Source organism: Pyxicephalus adspersus, chromosome 4 (genome assembly GCF_032062135.1).
Source record: "Pyxicephalus adspersus chromosome 4, UCB_Pads_2.0, whole genome shotgun sequence".
Lineage (NCBI taxonomy): Eukaryota > Metazoa > Chordata > Amphibia > Anura > Pyxicephalidae > Pyxicephalus > Pyxicephalus adspersus.
In genome coordinates this window covers 37650820-37675363 of record NC_092861.1, presented here as the reverse complement: position 1 = coordinate 37675363, position 24544 = coordinate 37650820, and the positions used below count along the sequence as shown (strand labels likewise).

The following is a 24544-nucleotide window of genomic DNA, read 5'->3' as shown; positions in this document are numbered from 1 at the left end:
AAAAAAAAAAAAAAACTCCACTGCAGGATATTTGAAATGGCACAATGACATTTTAATTATCTCTTAACTTGTAGGAGTCATACAGAAACTGCTGGGAAATACTGACTCCTCCAGCCCTAATTCCCAACATGCTGTATACATAGTGATGTCTGTGTAGATAATCAAATAATTAATATGCACACATTTCAAAGGATTATTATGCAAAAAAAAATTATACCTGGTAGCTACATGCAGTTAATACATATTAGGATAGAACTGAGCACGAGTTCAATTTTGTATTTCACATGTCTTCTATTCAGCAAAAGCAACAGTGACAATCCTTCGTGTAAACCTCCAGCAGTTTTTATATGAAGACACTTTTGATTTTGTTCTGTTTAGACTGGGTTTACACTTAGCCACTGTGCTGCCTTGCATTTAGGCAGCCCATTTAGAAAGAATGTTCTGGCAATGCACTGCTTTGGATTCAGACCAGACCTGCCCTTTTTTCTGACTTAGTGGGTCTGATTTATTAAAGCTCCCTAAGACTTTCATCAGTAAACCTGGGTGATTCAGCAATCCAGGAATAGATCTGGTCCAGGATTGAAAACATTTGCTAACAAATTTCAAATTACTTTTAAGAAATCCACCCCAGGTTTTGCTGAATTACCCAGGTTCAACAATAAAAGCTGATCTTCTCCAGCCTTGGGGAGCTTTAACCACCTGGCCGTTAAACCCGACCTTGGTTCGGGGTAAAAACACTTGCAAAAAGTGTTAAACCCGAACTTTTCTCAGGTGGTTAAAAATCTAAACAAACGTTATATTGCAATCCGATTGTCATACATTGTATGACAATCGTATTACAACTGAAAGAAAATACTTACCCGGTCCCCGCAGCTCCTCCGGACACGTCTGTCCTCTTCCTTCTTCCCCCGGCGAGTGCAGTGATGATCTCCGGGGTTTCCCCGGTGACGTCGCTGCATGCGTCGGTGCGGGAGGCGGGGCGGGAAATTCAAATAACTTTGTATTGAACTCAATACAAAAAAGCTGTATTGAGTCCAATACAAAGAAATCTTTATATAATATATATATAATTGTATATCTCTGATAACAGATATCACATATACCCCAATAATACAGAGGAAAATAATCTCTGATAACAGATATAATTTATACCCCATTAATACAGAGGAAAATAATCTCTGATAACAGATATAACAAGCTCACCTAAAAGTGATATTAAAGTAAATAGTTACCTTCCACCCAATCTATCTCTTTTATTAGAAGTTTATAAATCAAGATCTGCCTACCAACCACAACTATTCTATACCAAGAGGGGAGTTCACAATTATAATGTAAGATTCTTAATTTACTAGTGCAGCACATTGAGGATGATTTACTAAAGGATCTGAGAATGTTCACACACTAAAATATGTGAATATTCACTTTATCTTCCAATCATATAAAAGGAAATGATATGTGGGCTATGGAATCTCGTTTAACTTACTTCTTCAGCACCATTAAATAATTGAAGTAAATATTCACACAATAGTAACATATAATAAGCATAGTAGCATAAAACATTTCTGTGACTTACTACTGTCATGAGTCATGAGATAAAAGGAATGAATGGGTGAAAAAATCAGTCAATAACCATTTTCTATGTCCTTCCTGTCTACTCACTGTTAACATTACTATCTGTTTTCTTTTGTAGCTGGACTTCTGGGTTCCTGACTCAGTTACACTTCTTGAAGAGGGAAAGGCCGCTGATTTTCGAGCTGCATATGACGTTGCTTATGATGTTCAGGCTCTTATTGCTCAGAGTGGGATGCCATTTGAGTAGGTGTAATAAATCTACTTTGCTTATGATCCCATTATGAACATTTGCCATAGTGAGAAAATTTGTGCTTTTTAGGAAGGCTTCATTACAGAAGTGTGGAAGAGTTAAATAATGATTAACACAAACTTTTAAAAAATCCAGTTATCTAGCTGTATTGCTGATCTGCTATCTTCAATATTTTCTGCAACAAGCATATCAGGAAAGTTATAGAAAAATAAGACATCTTATGTGCATCCTTATTTGCATTAGTGACCCAGAGTATTAAAATGATTGGATTAGCAGAGGAGTCAGTCAAACATACAAGTTCCATGTAGATCAGTCAATGTTCTGAAGTTGGGAGCATACTCCACATCACTCCACTTTGTATCCATGCTGGGAAAATATTCACAAATATTAACTCACTAGTAAATTACGTGCAATGTGTTAAGTGCAGTTTACAAACCCAGGTGAAAGAATAATAGTAATATGTTTTGTTCATGTTCATCATGTTCCTTTCATCTGTTTCCAAGACATTAAATTATTAATTTATAGTTACTCCTAAGTGAGCCACAAATCAGCCTTTGTCCTGTGTAAATATGTGGATAATCACAAAGCTAGAAATTACTAAGTAAATGTGGTAAATGTATGAAAGGAAAACTAATGCACAGCTAAAATGATCTTGTTACAAAACTGGGTAATGCAGACTCAATATATATTAAATAGTGAAAAGTACAAATTACAAAAATGATTCTTGGAACCAGTGGTTCAGGCTGTATACACAGATCAGGACATTTCAAATACACATAAGATACAAATATTTTATTTTTAAAACATTTCTACAATGGTGTATAAAAAGGAGAACACACAAGACTGGTACTGGTTAATCCAGGCTAATTGGTGGGGAAAAACCTTATTTCTAGAAAGAAAAATACTCCATATTTGTAGTGTCTGTTAATCCTCTATTATTTAACACCAGTAGATTAGAAGGCAGAAGATTGTTTTTTAATGTTACCGTTTTGCCATGTAGGCCTGTTTTAGGGTAACTTAAACTAAAATAAACAGTATAAAGTTATCAGGAATGCCCGGTTTATAAATACTCTTAAATAAACCTATCAAAAAGCTCAGGTATTTGTAAACCAATATCAATAGTTGTTAGGCTATGCTCAGACAAGTGGTGAGGTTGTGGAGAGATTACTGCTTACCCATGCTATTAAAAAGCTAGAAAGTGAAGTGGAGGTAAAACTGATTTATTTAGGGTATTAAGTGTGAGATGGGAACAGTTAGAGAATGTGCCAGAAAACTCACAGAAAGGTTTGTTAAACGTTATTTTGTATTTTGTCAACAATAACAACAAATGCATAATTAATACATAGTGGACCCAGATTTCAGTAGCTATTTTAGAACAGAAGTGTTGGTATAATTGGGTATAGGAGCTAGATTAAAGCACTTGGCAACAAATAGGTTATATTTTATCAGCAACAGGGATAAATGACATTGGATTAGAAAGCTCACTTTTATTAGGACAAGCTCAGGCCGACTTTGGTATCAAGAAACCACAGCATTGGTTCTTAAAGAACCATCATCTGCACCTTTGACATCTGGTGACAGTGAGTGGTACTATACTTTTCACTGCTGCCCCGATTCATTTTCTATAGGACTGCCATGGAGAGAGGCTACTTGTAGCTAAATAAAACATTGTCCTGGTATTATATATAGTCCCTTTTTTTGAAATTGTATTCTTATTGAAATTTTTCAACAGGGTACAGAAAAAAGAAAAAGGGAAAAACATAAGGGGTGGTAACACTATAGAAATGCATTAAAACAATTTTTTTTTTTTGAAATTGTATTTTTATTGAAATTTTTCATATATAGTCCCTTTTAAAAGATTTAGAATTGTATGATAAAAAAGCAATATGAAATTTTACAACAACCATTCTAATAAATAAATCATCAGACATATGTATTGCACTGATACCGCCATGACATACTGGTATGTTTCCCTATAGGGTTATGATTGACGATGTTCAGAAAGCCATTGACAACCAACTTAACAGCAATGTTCGCTCTGTACATAGCTATGAACAGTACAATGAGCTTGAAAACGTAAGGCTCCAATTTGTTTGTATTACATTTCCATAAAAGCGTTTTAAGGAAAGTATTTTACAGCTAATATCTCCAATTTAGATTTATGCCTGGACTGCCAACATTGCTGCACAGAATCCAAACCTTGTCACTCGCTCACAGATTGGAACCTCCTTCGAAGGACGCCCTATATATTTGCTTAAGGTACCCATATCCTAAAATAAAGCAATATTTAAAATAGAGCTCCTTTTTATTTAGGGAACTATTTTTAAAAAGATATTTGAGCTGCAAATGATGAACTCTGTTGTTAAAATGGTAATCTCTTATTTATCATGCCAATCCAAAGGTTTCCATAATTTCTCAAGCACTGACCTGGAACAAGTATTTACAGTAGAAGTTCCCTTTGTCCAGTTTACTACCTGCATGCTTATTCAGGCTGGGTCACTTGGAAAATACTGAGGCTACAGAAAATCAGAGCAAAACAGATATAGTTTTTATTGCATTATATATATACAATTCATCTTATATATATGTCTGTATGTAAGTATGTATGAATGTATTTTTTAAGGTTGGAAAAGCTGGTGCCAATAAAAATGCCATCTTCATAGACTGTGGATTCCATGCCAGAGAATGGATCACTCCTGCATTCTGCCAATGGTTTGTAAAGGAGGTTAGTTTTTATGTACTGCTTCAAATTACTGCTATTACGCACATTCAAACATAATAAATATCATTGGGTATGATTAGGCTGTCCACTTAGCAAAGTTAATTTTACCTTTACAAGCAATATTTGCTTTAGTGAAATCAAAGAAAATACATTTTACAATGCTATTGCTATGCTATTTATCCCTCCTATAAAAGAAACAAATCATGTTTTAATTAGATAAGAAAGCAAAAATGTTATATGACACTATTTTTGGTATAATTTGCTATATTTTATTTTTGTAAATAATAGGCTGTTAATTCATATGGCTCTGATCCAGAATTTACCAACCTTCTTAACAACCTGGATTTCTATGTTCTGCCTGTCCTGAACGTTGATGGCTATGTATACACCTGGACAAATGTAAGTTAAGATTTTGTGCTTCTTGTTAAAAATAATTAAATGTTTATTTCTTATTGACTAAAACTGTTATATCTGGTACAGGACCGCATGTGGAGAAAAACACGTTCACTTAACAAAAACACGCCATGTGTTGGTACTGATCCAAACAGAAATTTTGCTGCAGGATGGGGCAGTAAGTTTCAAAACCATTATCCTGACTTGGTATTAATGATCTTACTGAATGATAAATGCAAATGATAAATCTTGACTAACTCATTAAAACGCCAGTGCACAGACAGAAACAAAAATTATACAAATCTTTTGCTACTAACAAGCAATGTTTATGAACTGAAATGTAACCCAGTCCGGGCCAAATTTTGGCCTATACATCAAGATTTGTATTTTAGAAGTTAAACCTATATAAAGGTGTATATTTTGCTTACTGGATGAAAAAATGAACATGAGTCTAGAAGAGCCATAATTATCTTTTTTAATGTCATGTACAATTATATAGCATTTACCAAACTTTATAAACCACAAATGGACCCATTAATTTGAATGTTTAATAATTATTAATTGGTAGCTTATATACAAAATATTCTGTGCTAAAACTTTGTCCTATTTATAAACACTTCATATTTCTTTACAATACATGTTAGTTTGTTTTTTATCTATTGCATACATTTTTTTTATTCAATGATTCTTCCAGTAGCTAACATTAGTACATTCCAGCAATTCCTACTTAAATTAACATTATTTATGAAAATAATATAATAAAATGTTTTTTAAGTACAAATTTGTAAATGCATAAAATATATATAAAAATTTAACTCAACTTTTTTTTTTAAGCTAACGGAGCAACGTCAAGTCCTTGCAGTGAGGTATATTGTGGTACAATCCCTGAATCGGAGAGTGAAACCAGGGCTCTTGGAGACTTCATCCGTTCTAATCTTCCTGCTATTAAGTCTTACCTCACCATTCACTCCTATTCTCAAATGCTTCTGTTCCCTTACTCCTACACACATAAACTAGCAAACGACTATGATGAATTGGTAAGTACTCTATAAAAAAAATTACATTATTTCCACAGAACCATAACCAATGATTGTTGGGAACACAACAATACAGACAAAGAGAATTTATAAAATGTATTATCTTAAAAAAAAAGTACAAAAAGTGTAAGGCTTATATAATAGTCCTCTTTTTTAGAGAAACGCAAATCAAACAAGTTAGGGATTCAAGGCTACAATTAGTCCCATTAAACACTCATGGTCTTAATATTCTTATTAACAATTTTGATTTATTAAGTGCACACTCTTTATGCAGCACTGCTTAGCTAAAAAAGAAACAAATATTAATTTAAGTATTTTTTTAATTTGTTAAAATATTCACATGCTCCCAGATTCTGATGTTTGTTATAATACATTAGATTAATTTTGTAATGTTTAAATTTTGTTTTCCTCCAATAAAAATTTACTCACAGTGTTCAGAAAAAAATCAATTTCAGTTTGAGGAGCATATAAAAGCATAAAAATAATTATAGGTATATGTATGTAGAGTATCCAATATAAGAATAAAGATTTAATATTTGAGGTTGGCAATGCTGAAAGAAAAGGAAGTTTAAATTGCTTTCCAAGTCAGGATGGTTGGTTATAGGAGGTGATGTGAGCCTCTAAGAGGGTAACAGGTTGCCTAGCACTTCATTAGGTTAAAAAACATCCTTAAGGGGCGCCAGTTCCGAATATATTTCTGTTTTAAATGTGGAAGGGTTGGGTGGTGTAGAAAAATTAGAATGGATGAGGTAAAAGAGGGAAAGCGGAGAATAAAAATGGGGGGACAGAGAAGTGGTGTAAAATATCAGGGGTGTGCTGGTGATGGGAGAAGGAGACAAGGCATGTTCGAGGGTCAAGAAACACATTTTTTTTTCGCTTCATAAAGGTTAGCAGTTAACAGTTAGATATATGTCAGAGGGAGATTTGGAATTTGAGGGGAAGATGATGAGTTCTGTTTTATCCAGGTTGAGTTTCAGGAATCGGTCAGACATCCATGATGAGATGGCGCACACGCAGCATGAGACCTTATCCAGGACTGAGGGAGACAGGTCAGGGGTGGACAGATAGATTTGAGGGTCATCAGCATATAGATGGTACTGTAAGCCAAATGAGGATATGAGACTACCGAGAGAGGAGGTGTACAGAGAAAAGAGAACCGGTCCAAGGACTGACCCTTGGGGAACACCAACATGGAGGAGAGTGGGAGAGGAGGAGTTACCATTGAAAGAAACTTGAAAGGAGCGGTCAGACAGATAGGAAGCAAACCAAGAGAGAGCTGTGTCACTGATACCAATGGGAATGTAGGGAATGTAGATATAAAGAAGATGGTGGGTTGGCTATCAAGAGAGTTAGGTTCACTTCAAAATATCTGGAAAATTAAGGCATATAAAGTTGGTGTTATTGGAAAATGAATCAACTTTTTTTGTTTTCTATTTTAGTTTACTCTTGCAGAAGGTGCAGTTAATGCTCTGTCATCTTTGTATGGAACTCAGTATACCTATGGACCCGGAGGAAAAACCATCTGTAAGTGGAAACTATTTTCTATTTTTATTTGCTAATATTTGCGTAAGGTGAAAACCTAATAATACATAAATCATTTTAAAAAATCTGACAATCACTGTATGTGATAAGTCCTGTGCAGTGAGGCTAATTTACTAAAAGGGTAAGAATATTCACAAAATAAATTGTGTGAATTTCCATATAAGTTAACCTCAAACTTCCCTTTAAGACAAACCTCCCCAGACAGCAATAAAAACTTGACAAATTATCTAACGTGCCCTACTTCATACCAGATTTAAAAAAAGAAAAAGTTAAATATATAAAGTGAAAATAGTATAGATACTCCCCACTTAATGGCCATGTTCCATTCTGTAACAAGTTAGATGTTAAATGAGGAGCAGCGTAAAGAGCCGGTCTGCAGAGCTGCAAATATACAGTTCTTGTACTCGTCAAAGAGCCTTTTGTAAACACAAGCCATTGGTAAGTCATTCATTGAGGAATAGCGGTATTCAGATACGGAATGCTATTAGAATTGTATTACAGTCATCAGCACAGTAATGATGACTGTAATACAATTCTAATGATGGCCACCAATAATGTAGAAGAGCCCAATGCTGTTTTTCTGACAACAGGGGCACAGCGGTGAAAAAAAGGCAGATGAGCATGCGTGATCCCTAAAAAAAAGTCACCTGAACGTGAACATTACACAATGTATTTATTTCCAGTTAACCTATATACATTGCAGGTTGTACATTATTGTACATAATAATTATTGTAACATTAGATTTAGAATGCTGTATTAACTGCAATGTTTTTAATTTTTTAGACCTTTCCTCAGGAGGATCAGATGACTGGGCCTATGATACCGGCGTTAAATATTCCTTCACATTTGAGCTGCGTGACACTGGAAAATATGGCTTTATATTGCCTGAATCTGAGATTGTAGAAACCTGTGAAGAAACAATGCTAGCTGTCAAATACATTGCTAATCATGTCCTTAATAATGCATAAATAAAAATCAGCACAGCATTGCCTATTGGCACTTTTTACTTGTTTTATATATATATATATATATATATATATATATATATATATATAACATTTTATGTATATATGTTTTTGTGATGATACATTGGAACTGATGAGAGTGTTTGTCCCATTCTCCCCCACGCATTGCTCATTGCTCCAATCACCTCACACATTCTAGTTTGCCCCTTTCTTTCTTAGTAAAATTGGTATCCAGGACAAATAAAAGTGGCCATTCCCCCCAACAGGGACACAGGCAGCAATAAAAACATGACATATGGTCGAATTCTTTATTTACACCAAAGGCCATTCACTTAGCAATGTGAATGTTCAACGAGTTTAATAAATTTGGTGAAGCTTTGCTCTTCCGGTTTTTTTCTCTGGCACCTGTTTAGGTTTTCAAGTGAATATAGGTTCAACCTATTACTACCAAGTTTTTGTTTGTTATACCAAGTTTTCCAGTGATGGTATTCACCAAGACGTAACAGATTTTTTTTCCAGCAAACACACATACAGCAATAAAAAGTATAAATATCTACTGCAAAAAATATAAAGAGCACTCCCTATGGGGAATCTGCTCTTATATGAACAGTATCGTGTCACTGGAGTATGTACTTAGAAGGACAGAAGCTAGGGAGGTCACTGTAATCATTCATCCTAGATGGTTAGTGCCATTTACTATTTGTAGTACAGGGCAAGGGACAAAAGAAAGGTGTAATTTACTAGGCAAGTAAACATATCTTTCATTGCCTAACAAATGAGAAATGGTTACGTGTGTTAACCATATTTTAGATGGATTTTTTCTACAATAAGCTAGAAGAAGAGTTTGCTCTCCACCCTCCATGCATTGACCTATATTGCAGTACTTCCAGGACCGGTGTACCCCTCTCCTGTCATATCACAAAAAAAAAGAAGGAAGCTAGGATCAAGGAAGACATAGGAAGAAATGATTAATGGATAACTAAAGGATAACTTTCCCAGGTTTGTCCTGCCATTGGAACCCTTGTTGGCGATGTTCCCATTAGTTTATCCCTTAGTGATTGTGGTCACAACAAGATACAAACAAAACAAGACACAGACAAATAAAAAACTGCTTGTACTTGGCCTTGATGAACAATTATCCTTCCATATATAAATACTTACAAAAAATATTCATTTAAATTAGAAGAATCCATATTATACAGTTGTTGTGTGCAGTGAATTATATGACCCACAAGATGATATTGAATTGGTAACGCATGCAAACTAGAAATATCCACACTTCCTGTGATTATGTATTACACAGGAATTATCATATGAACAGCATTTATTACAGAATAAAAGTCCGTAATAGAGCTATAGTCAGTGCGAATATACTGTACATGTAACATTTAATAGACTACTGAAGAAGAAATTTCAATGAACAGCTGTATGTGGCTGAGGAATGAGAAGCGGTATTCGCTGACTCAGAAGGTTATATACAGGATACATAAACATTAGCATCTCCACTCAACATTCCCTGATTAATTCCTCAAGTTTCCAGAGGAAGTTTTATGGAAATATAAATGTTTTGAATAGAATTTTAAAAAGCACAAAATGAAATCCTAGTCAGAAAATTTAGAGTTGATATATACTTTAAAAATTTCTTTTTGCCGCTATTTCTTTACTCACATTAAAATGTACTTTGTTGGCCTTGATAGTTAAAACTCCCAGTACATAGTTTATGAAAACAGGGAGCCTGTAGAATACAAAGTAGGTACAAATTCTTTATGTTGCAACTGCTTATCAAACATATATTTTCAGTAATGAAAAATACATTGAAATTAATTTAGTGCACACAAACGCAGCAAATCCCCATATGAAAATGTTGTAATATCACAGGGGAGAAAATTTCAGCCACAAATAGAAATGATCAGACTGTTTTACAGCCACTTTATTAATTAATAATAATAATATTAAACAGTATTTATATAGCACCAACATATTACACAGCACTGTACATTAAATAGGGGTTGCATATGACAGACAGATACAGAGGATCTAGGAGGGGAGGATCCTACCTAGATAAATCCTGCATAAAATAATATATTTTAAAAAAGGACTGTAAAGGTAAATAGCATAAAAAACTATATACAATATAGGAAAGCAATGTATTTCCATTTAAGGATTACACAATTAGCAGTATTTTCTGCTGTCTGTATCCAAACAGAAAAATAGTTATAAGTGTGACAAACAATAAAGTTATTAACTTTACTACTGTTTAAAATTGCAACGAATGTGCCATCTAGTGGTAACCTCTATGAATGATGACATAGAATTTCCCAAACTTTAGACAAGAGAAAATTTATTGCAAAGGATATAGTGTATGTGTGCAACCTATATGGATTTCAAAAATTGCATTTAAGGGTATTTTTTAACCTTTGGCAACATTATCAATTCTGGTTAGTGTGAACAATGTAATATTATGGTATTCTAATAATGATAAAAGGCATTGCAAAAATTCAAAAGCACATGAAACATGAACAAGTATGATTAAATTATTCACAGCATTACCAACATCCAGTCTCTAAAGAAAACATACATAAATATTTCATACCTAAACCTTCTGGTGCCCATTATGTTTGTAGCCTGGACAAGATTTACTTGTTGCATGAAAGACCATAATGTTCTTTGGATTGTATTGCAATACAATAAAAGCTCTGTAGTCATATATTTCCTTTAAAACAACCATGTCAATAGATGAAACAAGTGCATAATCCACCACTGCTGATCATCACCCTGCTTCAGCTACAGTACCAGAAGATTTGTGTACATCCAACACACACCTGGGAAAGTCAGACCTGTGGTTTTCCATTGCACTTTGTAATTCCATCTGTTGACTCCTACCTCACTGTTATGTAAGTAGCGTCATAGAAGTGAGTGGATGGAAGCACAAAGCAGAACCAAAAACCTAATACTATAGGATTTCATGAATGCTGAAGATATAAAGTAAAATGGCAAAATCTATCCTAGATTGTAAACTCTTTGGGGCAGGGTAATCTCCTCCTCCTCCTGTGTCATTATTTGTATCTTTCTGTCATTTGCAACCCCTATTTAATGTACAGCGAAGCGTAATATCTTGGCACAATATAAATCCTGTTTAATAATATTAATAATCTATCTATACCAATATTTATATTTGTCATTTGTGCTTCTTCTTATCCTTGGAGAATATTTTGCACAAGTGTTTCCTACATGGTACTTTAAGTGCAGTTCTCCAATAAGGATGATGTTCAGTTCACTGCAATGCAGGATCTGTCTTTTTTCACAAGTGTTAAACGAGTGAATGTTGGCTTAATAAATATGGAATGCTTCTGGGAAATGCCTGGATTGTTAGCGAGAGGGTACACCATATCTCAAGCTATAGCTAAAGCATAACTAAACCCATGATACTCACATGTCCCTGTTCCCTAGCAGGGCGCCACCATTTTTTTCCTTCAGCCATCTGGTTATGTTATTAATTATCGGTACGCATACAATGGGAGCAAGGATTGCCAGATGTGCCTGGCAACAGACACTGAGCTGAGCAGCCAAATTTAACAGATGGGCTCCAATCAGGCAGGTAAGGAGAGTTATTGCAGAAAGAAGATTGCCTGTCCCTTTCCGCAATAATCACCTGCCTGATTGTGGATTTTTGAAAGTGGGACTTTAACCAAACCCAGGCAAGTTCATTCACCTCTACCCCCTAATACACTGATCCCTGTGAGCAATTCCTTTTATCACCTACTGTACACCTGCAAACTCTTCCAATCTCCTTACAGAGACATACATCAACCAGTGGCAATTATTTACTATATTGCAAACTCTTAAAAAAGAAAAAAAATTAAAACCCAAAAAGTTATTGTGAGGTAGACCCAACCAAACGAAACACATGCCACTGAACCAGTGTATGATGCCTTGCAAATTTTGTAAATGCCTTAGTTAACTGTGCAACCAAAAGAACCTACATATAAATCGAATATAGCATATGTTTTATAGTAGAGGTCCCCAACGCTCAGTCCAAGTGGGCTGCAGCCGCCTGACAAGTGGGCCGAGGCTTTGGCTGGTGCACCTACCAGCGGGGTTAGGGGAAGGACCAGCTGGGGGGGCGCATCGATCAGAGGTGCTGACCACGTCTCCTGGAGACATTGTAGGCTTCGGGCGGTGGGCGGGTGGTCTCTCTAGACACAACCTGCCCACTCTCCCATCGCAGGCTCAGACCTGTGAAGGGAATATGGACAGGTTCTGGCATCATGACGTCACTCTGGGGGGAAGTTTCTTCCCCTTTGATTGACAGACGGCTCCCCACGCATGGGCCGTCCAAACTCCATGCATTTAGTGGTCCATGACATGCAAAAGGTTGGGGACTACTGTTTTATAGAATTACCTAATACACATAGCATACAACTGTTTTAGGCTTGGATCACATTTCCAAAATTAAGAGTAATAACCCTTTTTGGGATAGGTGATTGAAAGAAAATGGTAAACCTTCTATTCTAAGAAAGATCTCTGCACTGGTTTTATTGAATGTGTTTTGTCTCCTATTAGCCTAACTATACCCAACAGGTTTACACTTTTTAATTGGTCCTGAAGCCTTGTTTCTATGTACTACAATGAAGCCCTGCAAGGCTCAAACAGCTGCCTCTATATAATAAAAGACATGTTACTCTCTACCTTTCTATTCTTTCACAGGAACAAAGGGCAGTTAGAGAGGTGAGTTTTAACTATCGTTTTAGCAGAGGCACTGTTTTCAGAGATTTTAGTGAAAAGGTTGCTTTATGCCACATCCACAACCAACATTATATTCTCTTTTCATATCTAAAGGCTATCTGAAAATATGGGTGTTTAAAAAAAGTTTACACGTACCATGGAGTAACGTGTGGGACAGCAACTTAGAAAGCTGGTGTCTGTCACGAATATCAGATATTTCCAAAAGTGAACTCTGTATATCTCTGACATTTAAATTTCTAGTTAAAAATGAATAAAGCCAAGATTAGGCTGACTCCTGTACGAACGTAAGTCTGGTGATGATCACATGCTAAAGATAAGACCCAAATATAAAAAGAAGGAAAATATCTGAAAAAATGATCAGAATGGAACACCTCTGCCTGAACAATATGAAGCTGCTTCTGTTGCTGCTTTTTGTTGTGGCCATTGTCAATGTTTCTGGGATTCGTCAGTTTCATAAGTATATAACAACATTTAGCTAGTTGTCGGCTCTATCTGTCTATATACCTTCCTATCTAATAAAGGTTTACACTTATTTTCAAATGTTTAACTACAGATTTTTTTTTTTATCTTTACAGCAATAAACTATTCCAGGTCACACCACATGATGAAAATGAAGTACATTTAATAAAAGAGTTGGATAAAACAATGAAGGTAAGTTTATATATATTCACATACTAATGTTTATCCACAAATAACCTGATTATCCGCAGTATATATCACAATTTACACTAGATATGCTGTTTTGTCTTTGGTTTCCTGACAAAGTAATTCAATTCACTAAATCTAATGTTCTATTTTAAATGTGTTTACTTTGCACAATATTTTGGAAATATTTGATTCGTTTACAAAAATATTGTCTTTTATGTTTTCAAATTCTTAATTTCACCAATGCAAGCACAGTTCTCATAAATCCTAAATTTTTTTTTATCAAATTTCTTTTTGTGTGAAGCTCGGCCTTAAATTTAACAACATAGTTTACATTGTTACATTATTCTTGCATTCTTTAAGAATAAATATTTTGCGTGTATTTTATTAAGTCTAATTTAATGCCTTTTCATGTGACCTGTTGGTGCACTTTGATTGGTTTGTTCTAAATGTTTGGTTGTTTATGACCAGGATTAATCATTAAGACTGAAGAGGAATAATGATAATTTTAGAAATAAAAAGATTGTTTAAAAAAAAAATTCAAACAATAAAAACAGTCTCTAAAAATATTTTAACACAATAATTTGAAATGGAGTTTGTTGCTGGAGTACTATGCCTTGTACGTAATTTCTGCTCTTTTTAGAAACACGTTTGTATATGAATTGTTTTCCTATATGTTTCCTTTATTGTACTTTTTTTGTCCAGGATGTTCAGGATTGCACTATATTTTAGCTGCTTTCATAGGCCCCATACTTTAAGTATTGACAATGTGGAAATTGTATAATGCTAATCATGTGAAAAGTACTAAGTCTGAATTCCGAGCAATTCTGGAGGGGGTTAAGATATTATAAACTCACATAAAATCTATCTCAAATAATATAGCACTGCTCCTCTTTTGAATAACTATAATGCTTTTTCTATGTGAGCAATTTAAAAATAAAGCAGAAGGTAAAGGTTTTATACAAAGGTTGATATAGATATAAAGAAATGCAGATCGGAAAACTGAAAATAGATGCTATTAGGTCAGTACCTTTACTGATGGTGTTTATGCAGTGAATTTACCTCTAACTATGTATTTCCTGACATATTATTTTGCAGCTTGATTTTTGGAAGCCTAAATCATCTCATCATATTATTCCCAAATCCAGAGTGCTCTTTCATGCTAATGCACAACAATCAGAAACCATTGTGGGTGTATTAAAGAAGAAAGGAATTCAGTACAAGTAAGCTTTTTGGTATCTTGTTGATCAATGTGTTCTGGCAAGAGTTTGAATATTGTTCATGTCCCTTTCATTCATATTATAAATATGAGAAAATGTCTAATAATATTCTACTAATATATATATGTGCTACGCCTTTATGTCAAAGTTTGTACATTCACATTAGTTCTTATTGTTATCTTGTTATTTTATTTTAGGATTGTTTTCCATAACTTACAAGAAGCTGTTGACAACCAGTTTAGAAAACAAGGTAGATATGGGAAGAGCTTGCCACGGTACCATGAATGGTAGGAGGTAAGATACAAATTGTCCTGCATTCTCCTATAGAGATTCAACCAACTGATTCAATGTTGTTTCATTTGTTTCACTAGATAGCTGTCTGGGCTTATTCCATATCAATAAAATACCCAAGCTTGGCCTCCTTGGTTACAATTGGAAACACGTTTGAGGGATACCCTATGCACGTTTTAAAGGTAAAACACTTATGTTGAATTCATTATGATTTCAGGATTAGAAATGAGATTTGAAAAAACTATGAATATCAGTTACATAAACCATTATGTCCAGTTTAATATACCGGTATGTTCTGCCTTCATATAAATATTTATTCTGTATGTACAGGTAGTCCCCAGGTTACAAGACTGTAGGTTTGTACTTAAGTTGAATTTGTATGTAAGTCAGAACAGGTAACAGTCGGAATTATTTCAATAAAAGCAATTAGGACAGATGTTTGTTTCAACATATTATTTAATAGGCAGCATGGTGTCAGTTACTGTATAAAATCCTCACTGTGAGCTAACCACAAAGAAAGCAAAAAAAAAAAAACTTTATGGACATTCATTACCTTTTGGAGCAAGTTGTGCTTTGATATGCAAAAAGAAACAACTGCACAGTTTGTGTTGATCATCAAAGAGTTTTTCAAGTGCTTGCAGAAGAGCTCAGTCTCAGCTGTGTTTAGCAAAAGATTTCTTCTGCAAGTCATGCAAACCGCCCCCTCCTAGCCTCTGTCCTGCACATGAGAGAGCAGGGAAGCCCCGTTCGTATGTCAGATGTCCTTAACCCAGGGACTACCTGTACCCAACTTGTAGTTGGATCTTTATGTCTTACTGAGAACAAAGCCAAACCAAACTTTCTGAAAAGTGAGTCTAAATAAATGTTTTCTTCCCTGACTTGAGTGAGAACACAGGTAAAGAAAACACAGACAGTATGCAGAGGCCCTGGGGGCCCCATGCAGCTCTATCTGCAGGATGGGCAATGGAAACCATTACTATAGAGCAAGTCTCTCAACCTTTTTAACATGGGGTAACCCCTTGAAATAACTTTTAGGTGTTTAGGGAACCCCTTCTATAATTACTATATCCACAGCTCACAGTAGATTAGTTTGGACCAAATCCATTCCAGCTTCGCTGGATCACCAGGTTTTCCCATGATAGTTTATCCTCTCCAGGGAGCTTCATTAAATCGGACACAGTGTGAGATCATATACTCCAAATATTGGGATCCATAGGTATTATTTTAGACACAGAAAATAAAGGGGACATGTTGACGATGAAAGTTATATAGTGGAGAATCTTATCTTTCAGAAATCTCAAGTGTACTATGTTGTTACTTCTTTGAAATATATAACTACAAGAGCTACTACAACATAATTAATATTCTAGTGTACACATTGAAATGGTGATACTTACAGGAGAACAAAGTAACACTATTTAATATATGTTTTTCTTTTTGTTTTATTTAAGATTGGAAACCCAAAATCAGCCAAAAAGTCTGTGTTTCTGGAATGTGGTATTCATGCTAGAGAATGGATTTCTCCAGCATTCTGCCAGTGGTTTGTAAATGAGGTAATTGTTATTATATGGTTTATTTCTTTTAATGTATTTATTTTCAACTAAATTTTATTTTGAAAAATCAGTAACATTTGCTAAGTTTCTTTAAAGCTCAAAGTGTATCTAAACCCATGAAAAAAATCCTTAGATATAGCCAAGTATATTTTCTGCACATAACATACCTACCTCTGCACAAGACATACTGCACATTTTCTGCACAAGACATACCTACCTAAAAAAATCAGTATTCTTCCAACTTTTTCTTTGCTGAACTCATATCTCAAGCTTTTAAATTTGCATGAATTTTATCACAATAACCCAAAATGTGGCTCAGTAGTGTGTATGACCCCCATGTGCCACTATGCACAATTGACAACGTCTAGGCATGTTTCTGATGAGAGATCAGATGGCGCCCTCGGGGACCTCCTCCCTGCCTTAGATCAGGGCATTAGTGAGATCTTGGACAGTCTGTGGTGTTGGATGCACCAAAAAGAGCCAGGGAGTTTTTATTGGATTCAGGTCTCTGGAATGTGGGGGCCAGTCAATGGCATCAATATCATCCAGAAACTAACTACTTAATCTGACTACTTGAGGCTAGCCATTTTCCATCACCTATTTGATAGAACATGAAAGTCTATGCAGCCCTCATATCATATCATACCATTACACTTTCAAACAGATCATTCTGGATAATGTTGCAGGCAGTATAACATTCACCACAGTAAAATTATTCCTTCTTTCGGGGTTGGCTTGTTGCCAATGATTTACAATCATTTATGCGTCCTAAATGGACATATTGATATTGTGGAAGTTTGATTGACTTAGTGTTATACTGTGTTGAGTACGGAGTGTATTTAAATATATAGGTAATTTATGCTAGATGTATTAAACATATATTCTAGAAGGAATTTTACAAGTTCAGCATTAGGTATCCTCCCAATGGTGATCTTTCTTTTTGAAAATACCAGTTGCTTAGCTGACATGGTCGCTTCAACATTTTTTGAGTCCCTATTGTGTTCAAATTTATAGAAAAAAGAAATTTTGACTTTGTTAATTTTGGTTGGCCACACAGAAGTACTGAAACCATATTGTAGGCAACCAGCAGGAAAGGTACTAGAGAGTCGAGATATTTGCACAAGATTCCTATCCTGTGGGAAGTAGCAGGTGGAAGACTCTCACCTGGGAGATAATTGATGAGGAAGCACTGAGGGTGGAGATATAACATAGAGCCAGGAGCTCAGTCAGTGGATGTGATGTGCTGGAGACACAGGCAGGTGGTCTTTGTGAGTGACTGTGCTGGAGACACAGACAGATATGGAGATAAAAAGACAGGTGGTCTGTGTAAGTGACTGTGCTGGAGACACAGACAGATCCGGAGACACAGACAGGGTGGTCTGTGTGAGGGAGCTCTGCTAAGAGACACAGACAGGTGCTCTATGTGAGGAAAAGGAAAAGAACCTAATGGAGAGGGCTTGAGAGCATGCAGCTCTACAGTGTTCCTGAGAAAGAGAGAGAGAGACAAGACTCTACAGAAAGAGGGAGAGAGACAAGACTCTACAGACAAGGTGACTCTAGTATTTCTGCCTATTTGAAAATGGACACGGGACAGCTGAAGATAAGTGCTTGTGTGTTTGATTTTTACCCAGCTGACGTTAAGCCTTCCTTTTGGGATGATTTTCTTGTTGCTTTTTTCAATAAAACCCTGATATGGCATCCAATACTGCTGGTTGCCTACCATTTGTCAAGCTAATTTCCACAATATATAAAAAAAGAAATTTGTTAGACACATTTGTTAATTAGGAAGCTAGCAATATTCACCAATACTAATGGCATTGTATAATACAAAACAAGATAGGAATATGTGTATACCAGTTTATAGAGGTGAATAAGACTCCCACAATTCAGTTTATTAAACCATATTTGCTTTAATGTATATTATCTTGCTTTTCTGTGACATTCTTTTATATATGCTGATACAAAGATTCCTATTTACACTTTTGCCTTTCCTAATAGGCAGTTCGCACATATGGAAAAGATAAGGTCATGACTAAACTCTTGGATAATCTCATATTCCATGTTTTGCCTGTATTTAATATTGACGGGTATATCTTTACCTGGACAAGTGTAAGTATCTTACTTTCGTGTTGTAGTTCCTTAGGCACAACTGTCACTAGATAAATAAAAGATCAGCCCATAACCTGCACTGCTAATCTGTACTGAAGAACTATCCTGGCTGTAATTTTTTTTGGCCTGAGAAACATCTGGTAGTATCAGATGTTTGGTTCTCTGACTGTTGTGATTCCATGCACATCACTGTGGTAGCTTTCCAGCCTTCTAATGTAAAGAAAGAACAGAAACAATATGTTTGCATTGGAAACCTGGGAGGCTTCTAAGGGAAGAAAACTAAGTAACATTAGGCTGCTAATAAACTGGTTGCAGTCAATAGTGCCTTTGTTATGAACTTTGAGCATGAACTGTTCCATAATTCCTGCAGCTATTGATGTCAGTGAGGACTTGTTTCAGATTTAATTTGCTGAAATTCTTTTAAGTTTACTATTGTTCAAAAAAAAGTTGTTTGGAAAAAAAATATTTGTATATCAAGAAAAACATTTTACAAATTCCAGGATCGGCTCTGGAGAAAGAATCGTGCTCCAACTTCTGAAAAAAATTGTTTTGGCACAGACCTTAACAGGAACTTCAATGCTTCATGGCAAGGTGAATTCTCCTAAACACCAACACAAATGTTGTTATAACAGTATAAAAAGCAATAGGAAGGATGACATCAGGACATTTTGCAAGTCCACCATTGCTAGTTTTTACTGTCAAGACCCCACTTCAAAAATCTAAAGTTTTGGTGTTTCTTTATCCTTTATTGTTTATTTCTTCCTTCCTGGTCTATTGATAATCCTGCCTAGGGGGTCAAGGGGGATCTCTAATGCTGACACAGCAAAAAAAAGGTTTTAGCTTTTATTCAAACTACTACAACTGTGTTTATTGCAGTTACATTTTTTATTTGAAAGTTTTATTACAATCACAGAGTTACATAAATAAAAGTTCTATCCAAGCTAACCAATTAAAATGTTTGGTGACATCATAACTCCCATCTTAATGCATTTAAGGTGCAATGTTATATAACTGAGTTTTTTAATAGAAACCTGCACCAGTAATAGAGAAATGTGTTTTTTTTAGAAAAAGATTTTGAAGGTAACCCATGCTATGAAAGTTATGCTGGAACTGGCCCAGAGTCTGCACCAGAGACTAAAGCGGTTGCTTCATACATTCGTGAACACCTTTCCATTATGAAAGCATACATCAGCTTCCATGCATTCTCACAGATGCTCATGTATCCATATGGATATACAAAGGAATTAGTACCAAATCATGAAGAACTGGTAAGATGGAGAGTCCAGGGTTCTATTTTAATTTTGTTAAGGATCCCTTTACCATAGAGAGTACATGTGTTTGTAAAACAAAAATCTTTTCTTTTACAGGACAAGATAGCAAACACTGCTGTGGAGTCTCTGAGAAGTCTTTATAACACCAGCTATGTATATGGGCCCATTGCCACTACAATATGTAAGTTTGCATAGGGTACTACATTAAAATTAAGCTTTTCAAGATTCTCTAAACTTGTAAGTAATGAAGTGCTGTACTAGTTATTTCTGCTGTGAGCCTCATAGTCCCAGCTAGGGCAAATTCAGATTGGCAGTGGGTGTCTGTTCCAGCACCCCATACTAGAATGACACTGATGTTTCCTGTCGAGTGAATTAACACCTTATCCAGCTGATATGGTACTTGGATATATAACTTTAGTTTATTAAATGCTCACATCTAAAGTCTTATGCTTTCATAGTTGTTAGTGATAATAATAGGATGTAGTTACTTAGCTTAGGGCTGTCTGCCTGGCATACTGGGTTTTTTTGGTTTTTGTTACTACTTTTCTAAGCTAAACAGTGCTACTGGTTTTGCTATGATAATTATGACCAGCAGATGTTATCAATAAACTTAATATTTGTATTATTTTAAACTTTAATATTTGTAAATTAAACAAAAATGATTGATTTAGATGCATCTATCCACTTGAAATGTTGTAGTTGTATTGTAGTCCTTTTAAGTGTGACATCACTGCTCTACATCCTTTATAAGATTTACCTATAGTAGCCTTCTTTAATCATTAAAGAACTGATTGCATATCAACAGCAAATCAAAAGGTTACTGAAAATGACAAAACAAATTCTAACAAATATGTCTCCCTGTAAAAAGGACAGTAAATATTCATATCTACTGCCGCCCATTCAGCTTATACTGGTGACTTTCCAGTGAAGTCTCTTTATTCCAACTATATCGTAAATTCAGTATTGAAAACAACATTCAATCTTTCAACTTTTTAGGTTGTGCAGGTCCCCATTCTACAAACACATTTCAGCAGGCTAAATACCCACAGAAGCCTACTCCAAATTATAGCACAATTTCGCCTTCAATTTGTATTAAATCAAAATTGCCATCCACCATGCTGGGAGTGAAGGCCCATTTACACCAGGGTCACCCAGGTTCTCCCATGATAGTCTATCTTCTCCAGATTTGGAGGGCTTTATTAAATGAGGTCCAGTCTATCTGATTGCACTTTTTTCTGGTCTGAAGGGGGTAGGGCGAGGGGTAGGCCACAAGGCTCTAAGTTTCCCAGTCTCTGCAGGCCCCAGTCTGATTTTCAGATTTTCTGATTTTTTTTGTCACCTGAACTCCTACCGCTGTATGTTTCACTCAGTTATTTCTACTTATTCTGTGCTACATAAATGAAAGGCAAAAAGCGAATTCTGAATATCGGATATGCCTTGTAAACACATCGCTGATTTCTATATGCTCTGTCTGTGTTACTGTTGATGATTTTTTTCTTTTAGCAAGCTGTTTATACAGACATAGTTGCAAAAGCTATTCCCATATAGTATCCTGTGATTAGTAGTTCAGCCACTATTTGACAATGTTATGCTTAGTTAAAAAAAAGGGTGAAGTCTCTCCCATTCTGTCTTGATCGCTGCAGAAATCAAGACTGAATAGGAGGACAGAGATGTACTTGGCCTCTCGAGATTGGGCATGCGCAGAAGGGGCTTTTACCTACACTGAAGGTAAAGACATGCCGATCTCATGCATGCACAGTGAAATCGGCCCTCTTTTCTTACCTTTACAGCAGGCTACGTCACCCGATCTTGTGCTTGCACAGTGCAAGATCGGCTGACGTAGCCAGAAGAAGAGGGTTGAAAATGGAAATGCCCGGTGCTTCCTCTGTGCCAGGATGAAGGAGAATTCCAGGACGACTCAGGACATGATCAAGGACTTTGTCAAAATGATTGAAGTATCTGTGGAATTAGAGGTAAGTGTGATTTTTTTATTTTTCAGTTTATTTTCGTTTTAAGATTTGACTAAGGTAGTTTTCTGTCTCTCTTTCTAAAAATGACAATGCTTTTGGGCGGTGAAATCATTGTCACCAAAAAAGGAGGAAATGTTTCTAATGGAACCCTGAATAGCACCTATCACCGTAGAGGTGTTCTCATCTTTCTTCATTCCATACAAGTTATAATGTATCGTTTCTCTTTACCATACAAAAACTGTTACAACTTTCAAATCTCTCTTTCAAGCTGCGTACTTTTAAGATACCCATAGCAGCGTGACAATAATTTATATATATTGCTCCTATGGAAATGTTTGACAGATTGCAGGTGTCAGTAATAAGATGGTTCCATCATGTGTGTTAGTACTGTATATATGCACTCTTTGTATTTTCAGACCCAGTTCATGGCTCATCAATTGACTGGACATATGACCAAGGAATTAATTACTCATTTGTCTTTGAACTTCGTGATGAAGGGGACTTCGGTTTTCTTCTTCCTGAACATGATATTGAACCAACCTGCAGAGAGACCATGCTGGCTGTGAAAGAAATTTGCAAGCATGTTATGGATCTGAATACTTAAGGAAGCACATCACTGTCTGTTTTTCATGATTAAACTAATCCTTCGGTTTCTTTTGCCTGAAGTATACATATAATGGAAACACAATATTTTATTACAAATATGCACACTTGTTAAAAGAAAAAAAAACTGCTTGATCTTTAAAAATAAAAAAAAAATTATTATAAAAATGAGTTGTGCTATTACACCGTGTATGCAGGAAACTTCATTGGAATTGCTATGCCCAAGGTTTCAGTCTACAAAGAAAAATCATTACCTTAACATACACTTTATGGTAACATTGTGGGCTCTATGTTTGGTTTGCAGTTCAGTATTTTTAATGTACCCTTCTATAAACTCTAATATTTTTAACTTCTACAGGGTATTGAAAAATTGTCATTAACGTGGAAAAAATAACAAGTTCCTTCCTTCTTTTCTGCCAGCCCTTGTTCATCCCTACGTGAATGAGACACTGGGCGCCACCATCTTTCTTCCTGGTTTTCTTTGTACATCTCACACTGCGCAGGCATGAGATCGGGTGACACGCCTTCCAGAAAATTAAAAAAAGGGCACATTTCACTGCACATGCATTTTCTGAGCAGTTGTGGCTGAAATCTTGGTTGGTCTAACTGACTGACTTGTTAACAATAGTACCCCTAACTTTAACGAGTTAAATACTACTGCCAGACATTTTCACAACTATTGATATTGTTTTTCATTGACAGTTCTTTAGCTTCTCCCATGGCTCAATTCCCAGCCAAGGCAGTGCACCTCTGAATGAATATAAATTGACTATTTATACACAAATATTTCCCTTACTTACCCCTAATTAGAACCACTGTGGTTTGTCAGCCTCATCATTCAAGGGTATGTAAACTTTTGACTGGGCCCATTTGGAAGATTTCTGATCTCATTATTATTTAAAACAAGCAAACACAGGTATGTGACAATAACTTGTCAAACAAAAATAATATAATGTTAATGCCATACAGAGATGACATTACATGCAAAACATTATACAGATGGTCCCCGAGTTAAGGACTTCCAACATACAGATGACTCCTAGATAAGATCGGGGCTCCCCTGCTTGTTCGTGTGCTGGGAGGAGGCTTGATGGGGGGAGGGGGCCTTTCCCATGACTTGCAGAAGAAATCTTTTGCAGTTCTGCAACCGCTTGTAACTCTTTAATCACCAAGACAAGCTCTGCAGTTGTTTTCTTTGTGCATATCAAAGCACAGCTTGCTCCAGAAGGTAATGAATGTCCAGGCTCCATAAAGGCTCCATTTTTTTTTGTTTGTGATTAACTCACAGTAAGGATTTTATACAGTACCTGACACCATGCTGCCTAATAACATGTTGAGACAAAGATCTGCCCTAATTGTATTTATTAAAATAATGTACCTGTTCTGACTTACATACAAATTCAACTTAGGAAGAAACCCACAGTCCTTTTCTTGTATGTAACCCGGGGACTACTTGAAGAGTAAATTAGGCATATATGGCAACCACTGCTCCAATATGGCATACAGTCTAATGTCCTTAACAGGGTGGACATAGAAAAGGTGCAGAGTGTGCCACTGCATGAGGGCCCTGGACTGTAGTCACAGGGGCCCCACGTCAGTTCTGCTCACTGTTGGCTACGTCTGCCACTGGTTTTCCTACTATATTTAAACTCTT

General features: G+C 35.7%; 2 protein-coding genes across 2 annotated transcripts in view; both read left to right on the top strand.

Annotated features, from left to right (window-relative positions):
- Window positions 1-8505, top strand: part of LOC140328364 (carboxypeptidase B-like) — a 12099-nt gene extending 3594 nt beyond the window's left edge. The window contains exons 3-11 of the mRNA XM_072407900.1: window positions 1691-1815; window positions 3802-3898; window positions 3980-4081; window positions 4446-4547; window positions 4833-4943; window positions 5025-5115; window positions 5772-5974; window positions 7414-7498; window positions 8301-8505. Of these exons, the coding sequence (XP_072264001.1) occupies window positions 1691-1815; window positions 3802-3898; window positions 3980-4081; window positions 4446-4547; window positions 4833-4943; window positions 5025-5115; window positions 5772-5974; window positions 7414-7498; window positions 8301-8485 (1101 nt within the window). The 3' untranslated portion in view covers window positions 8486-8505. The remainder of the gene's footprint in view (window positions 1-1690; window positions 1816-3801; window positions 3899-3979; window positions 4082-4445; window positions 4548-4832; window positions 4944-5024; window positions 5116-5771; window positions 5975-7413; window positions 7499-8300) is intronic.
- Window positions 8506-13600: 5095 nt separating this feature from the next.
- LOC140328363 (mast cell carboxypeptidase A-like) lies at window positions 13601-24086 on the top strand. The gene is given in 11 exon segments (XM_072407898.1): window positions 13601-13685; window positions 13804-13879; window positions 14972-15096; window positions 15291-15387; window positions 15465-15566; window positions 16836-16937; window positions 18936-19046; window positions 19547-19637; window positions 20112-20314; window positions 20414-20498; window positions 22704-24086. Coding segments are annotated over 11 exon segments (1251 nt in total). The 5' UTR covers window positions 13601-13614; the 3' UTR covers window positions 22892-24086.
- The last annotated feature ends 458 nt before the right edge of the window (window positions 24087-24544 follow it).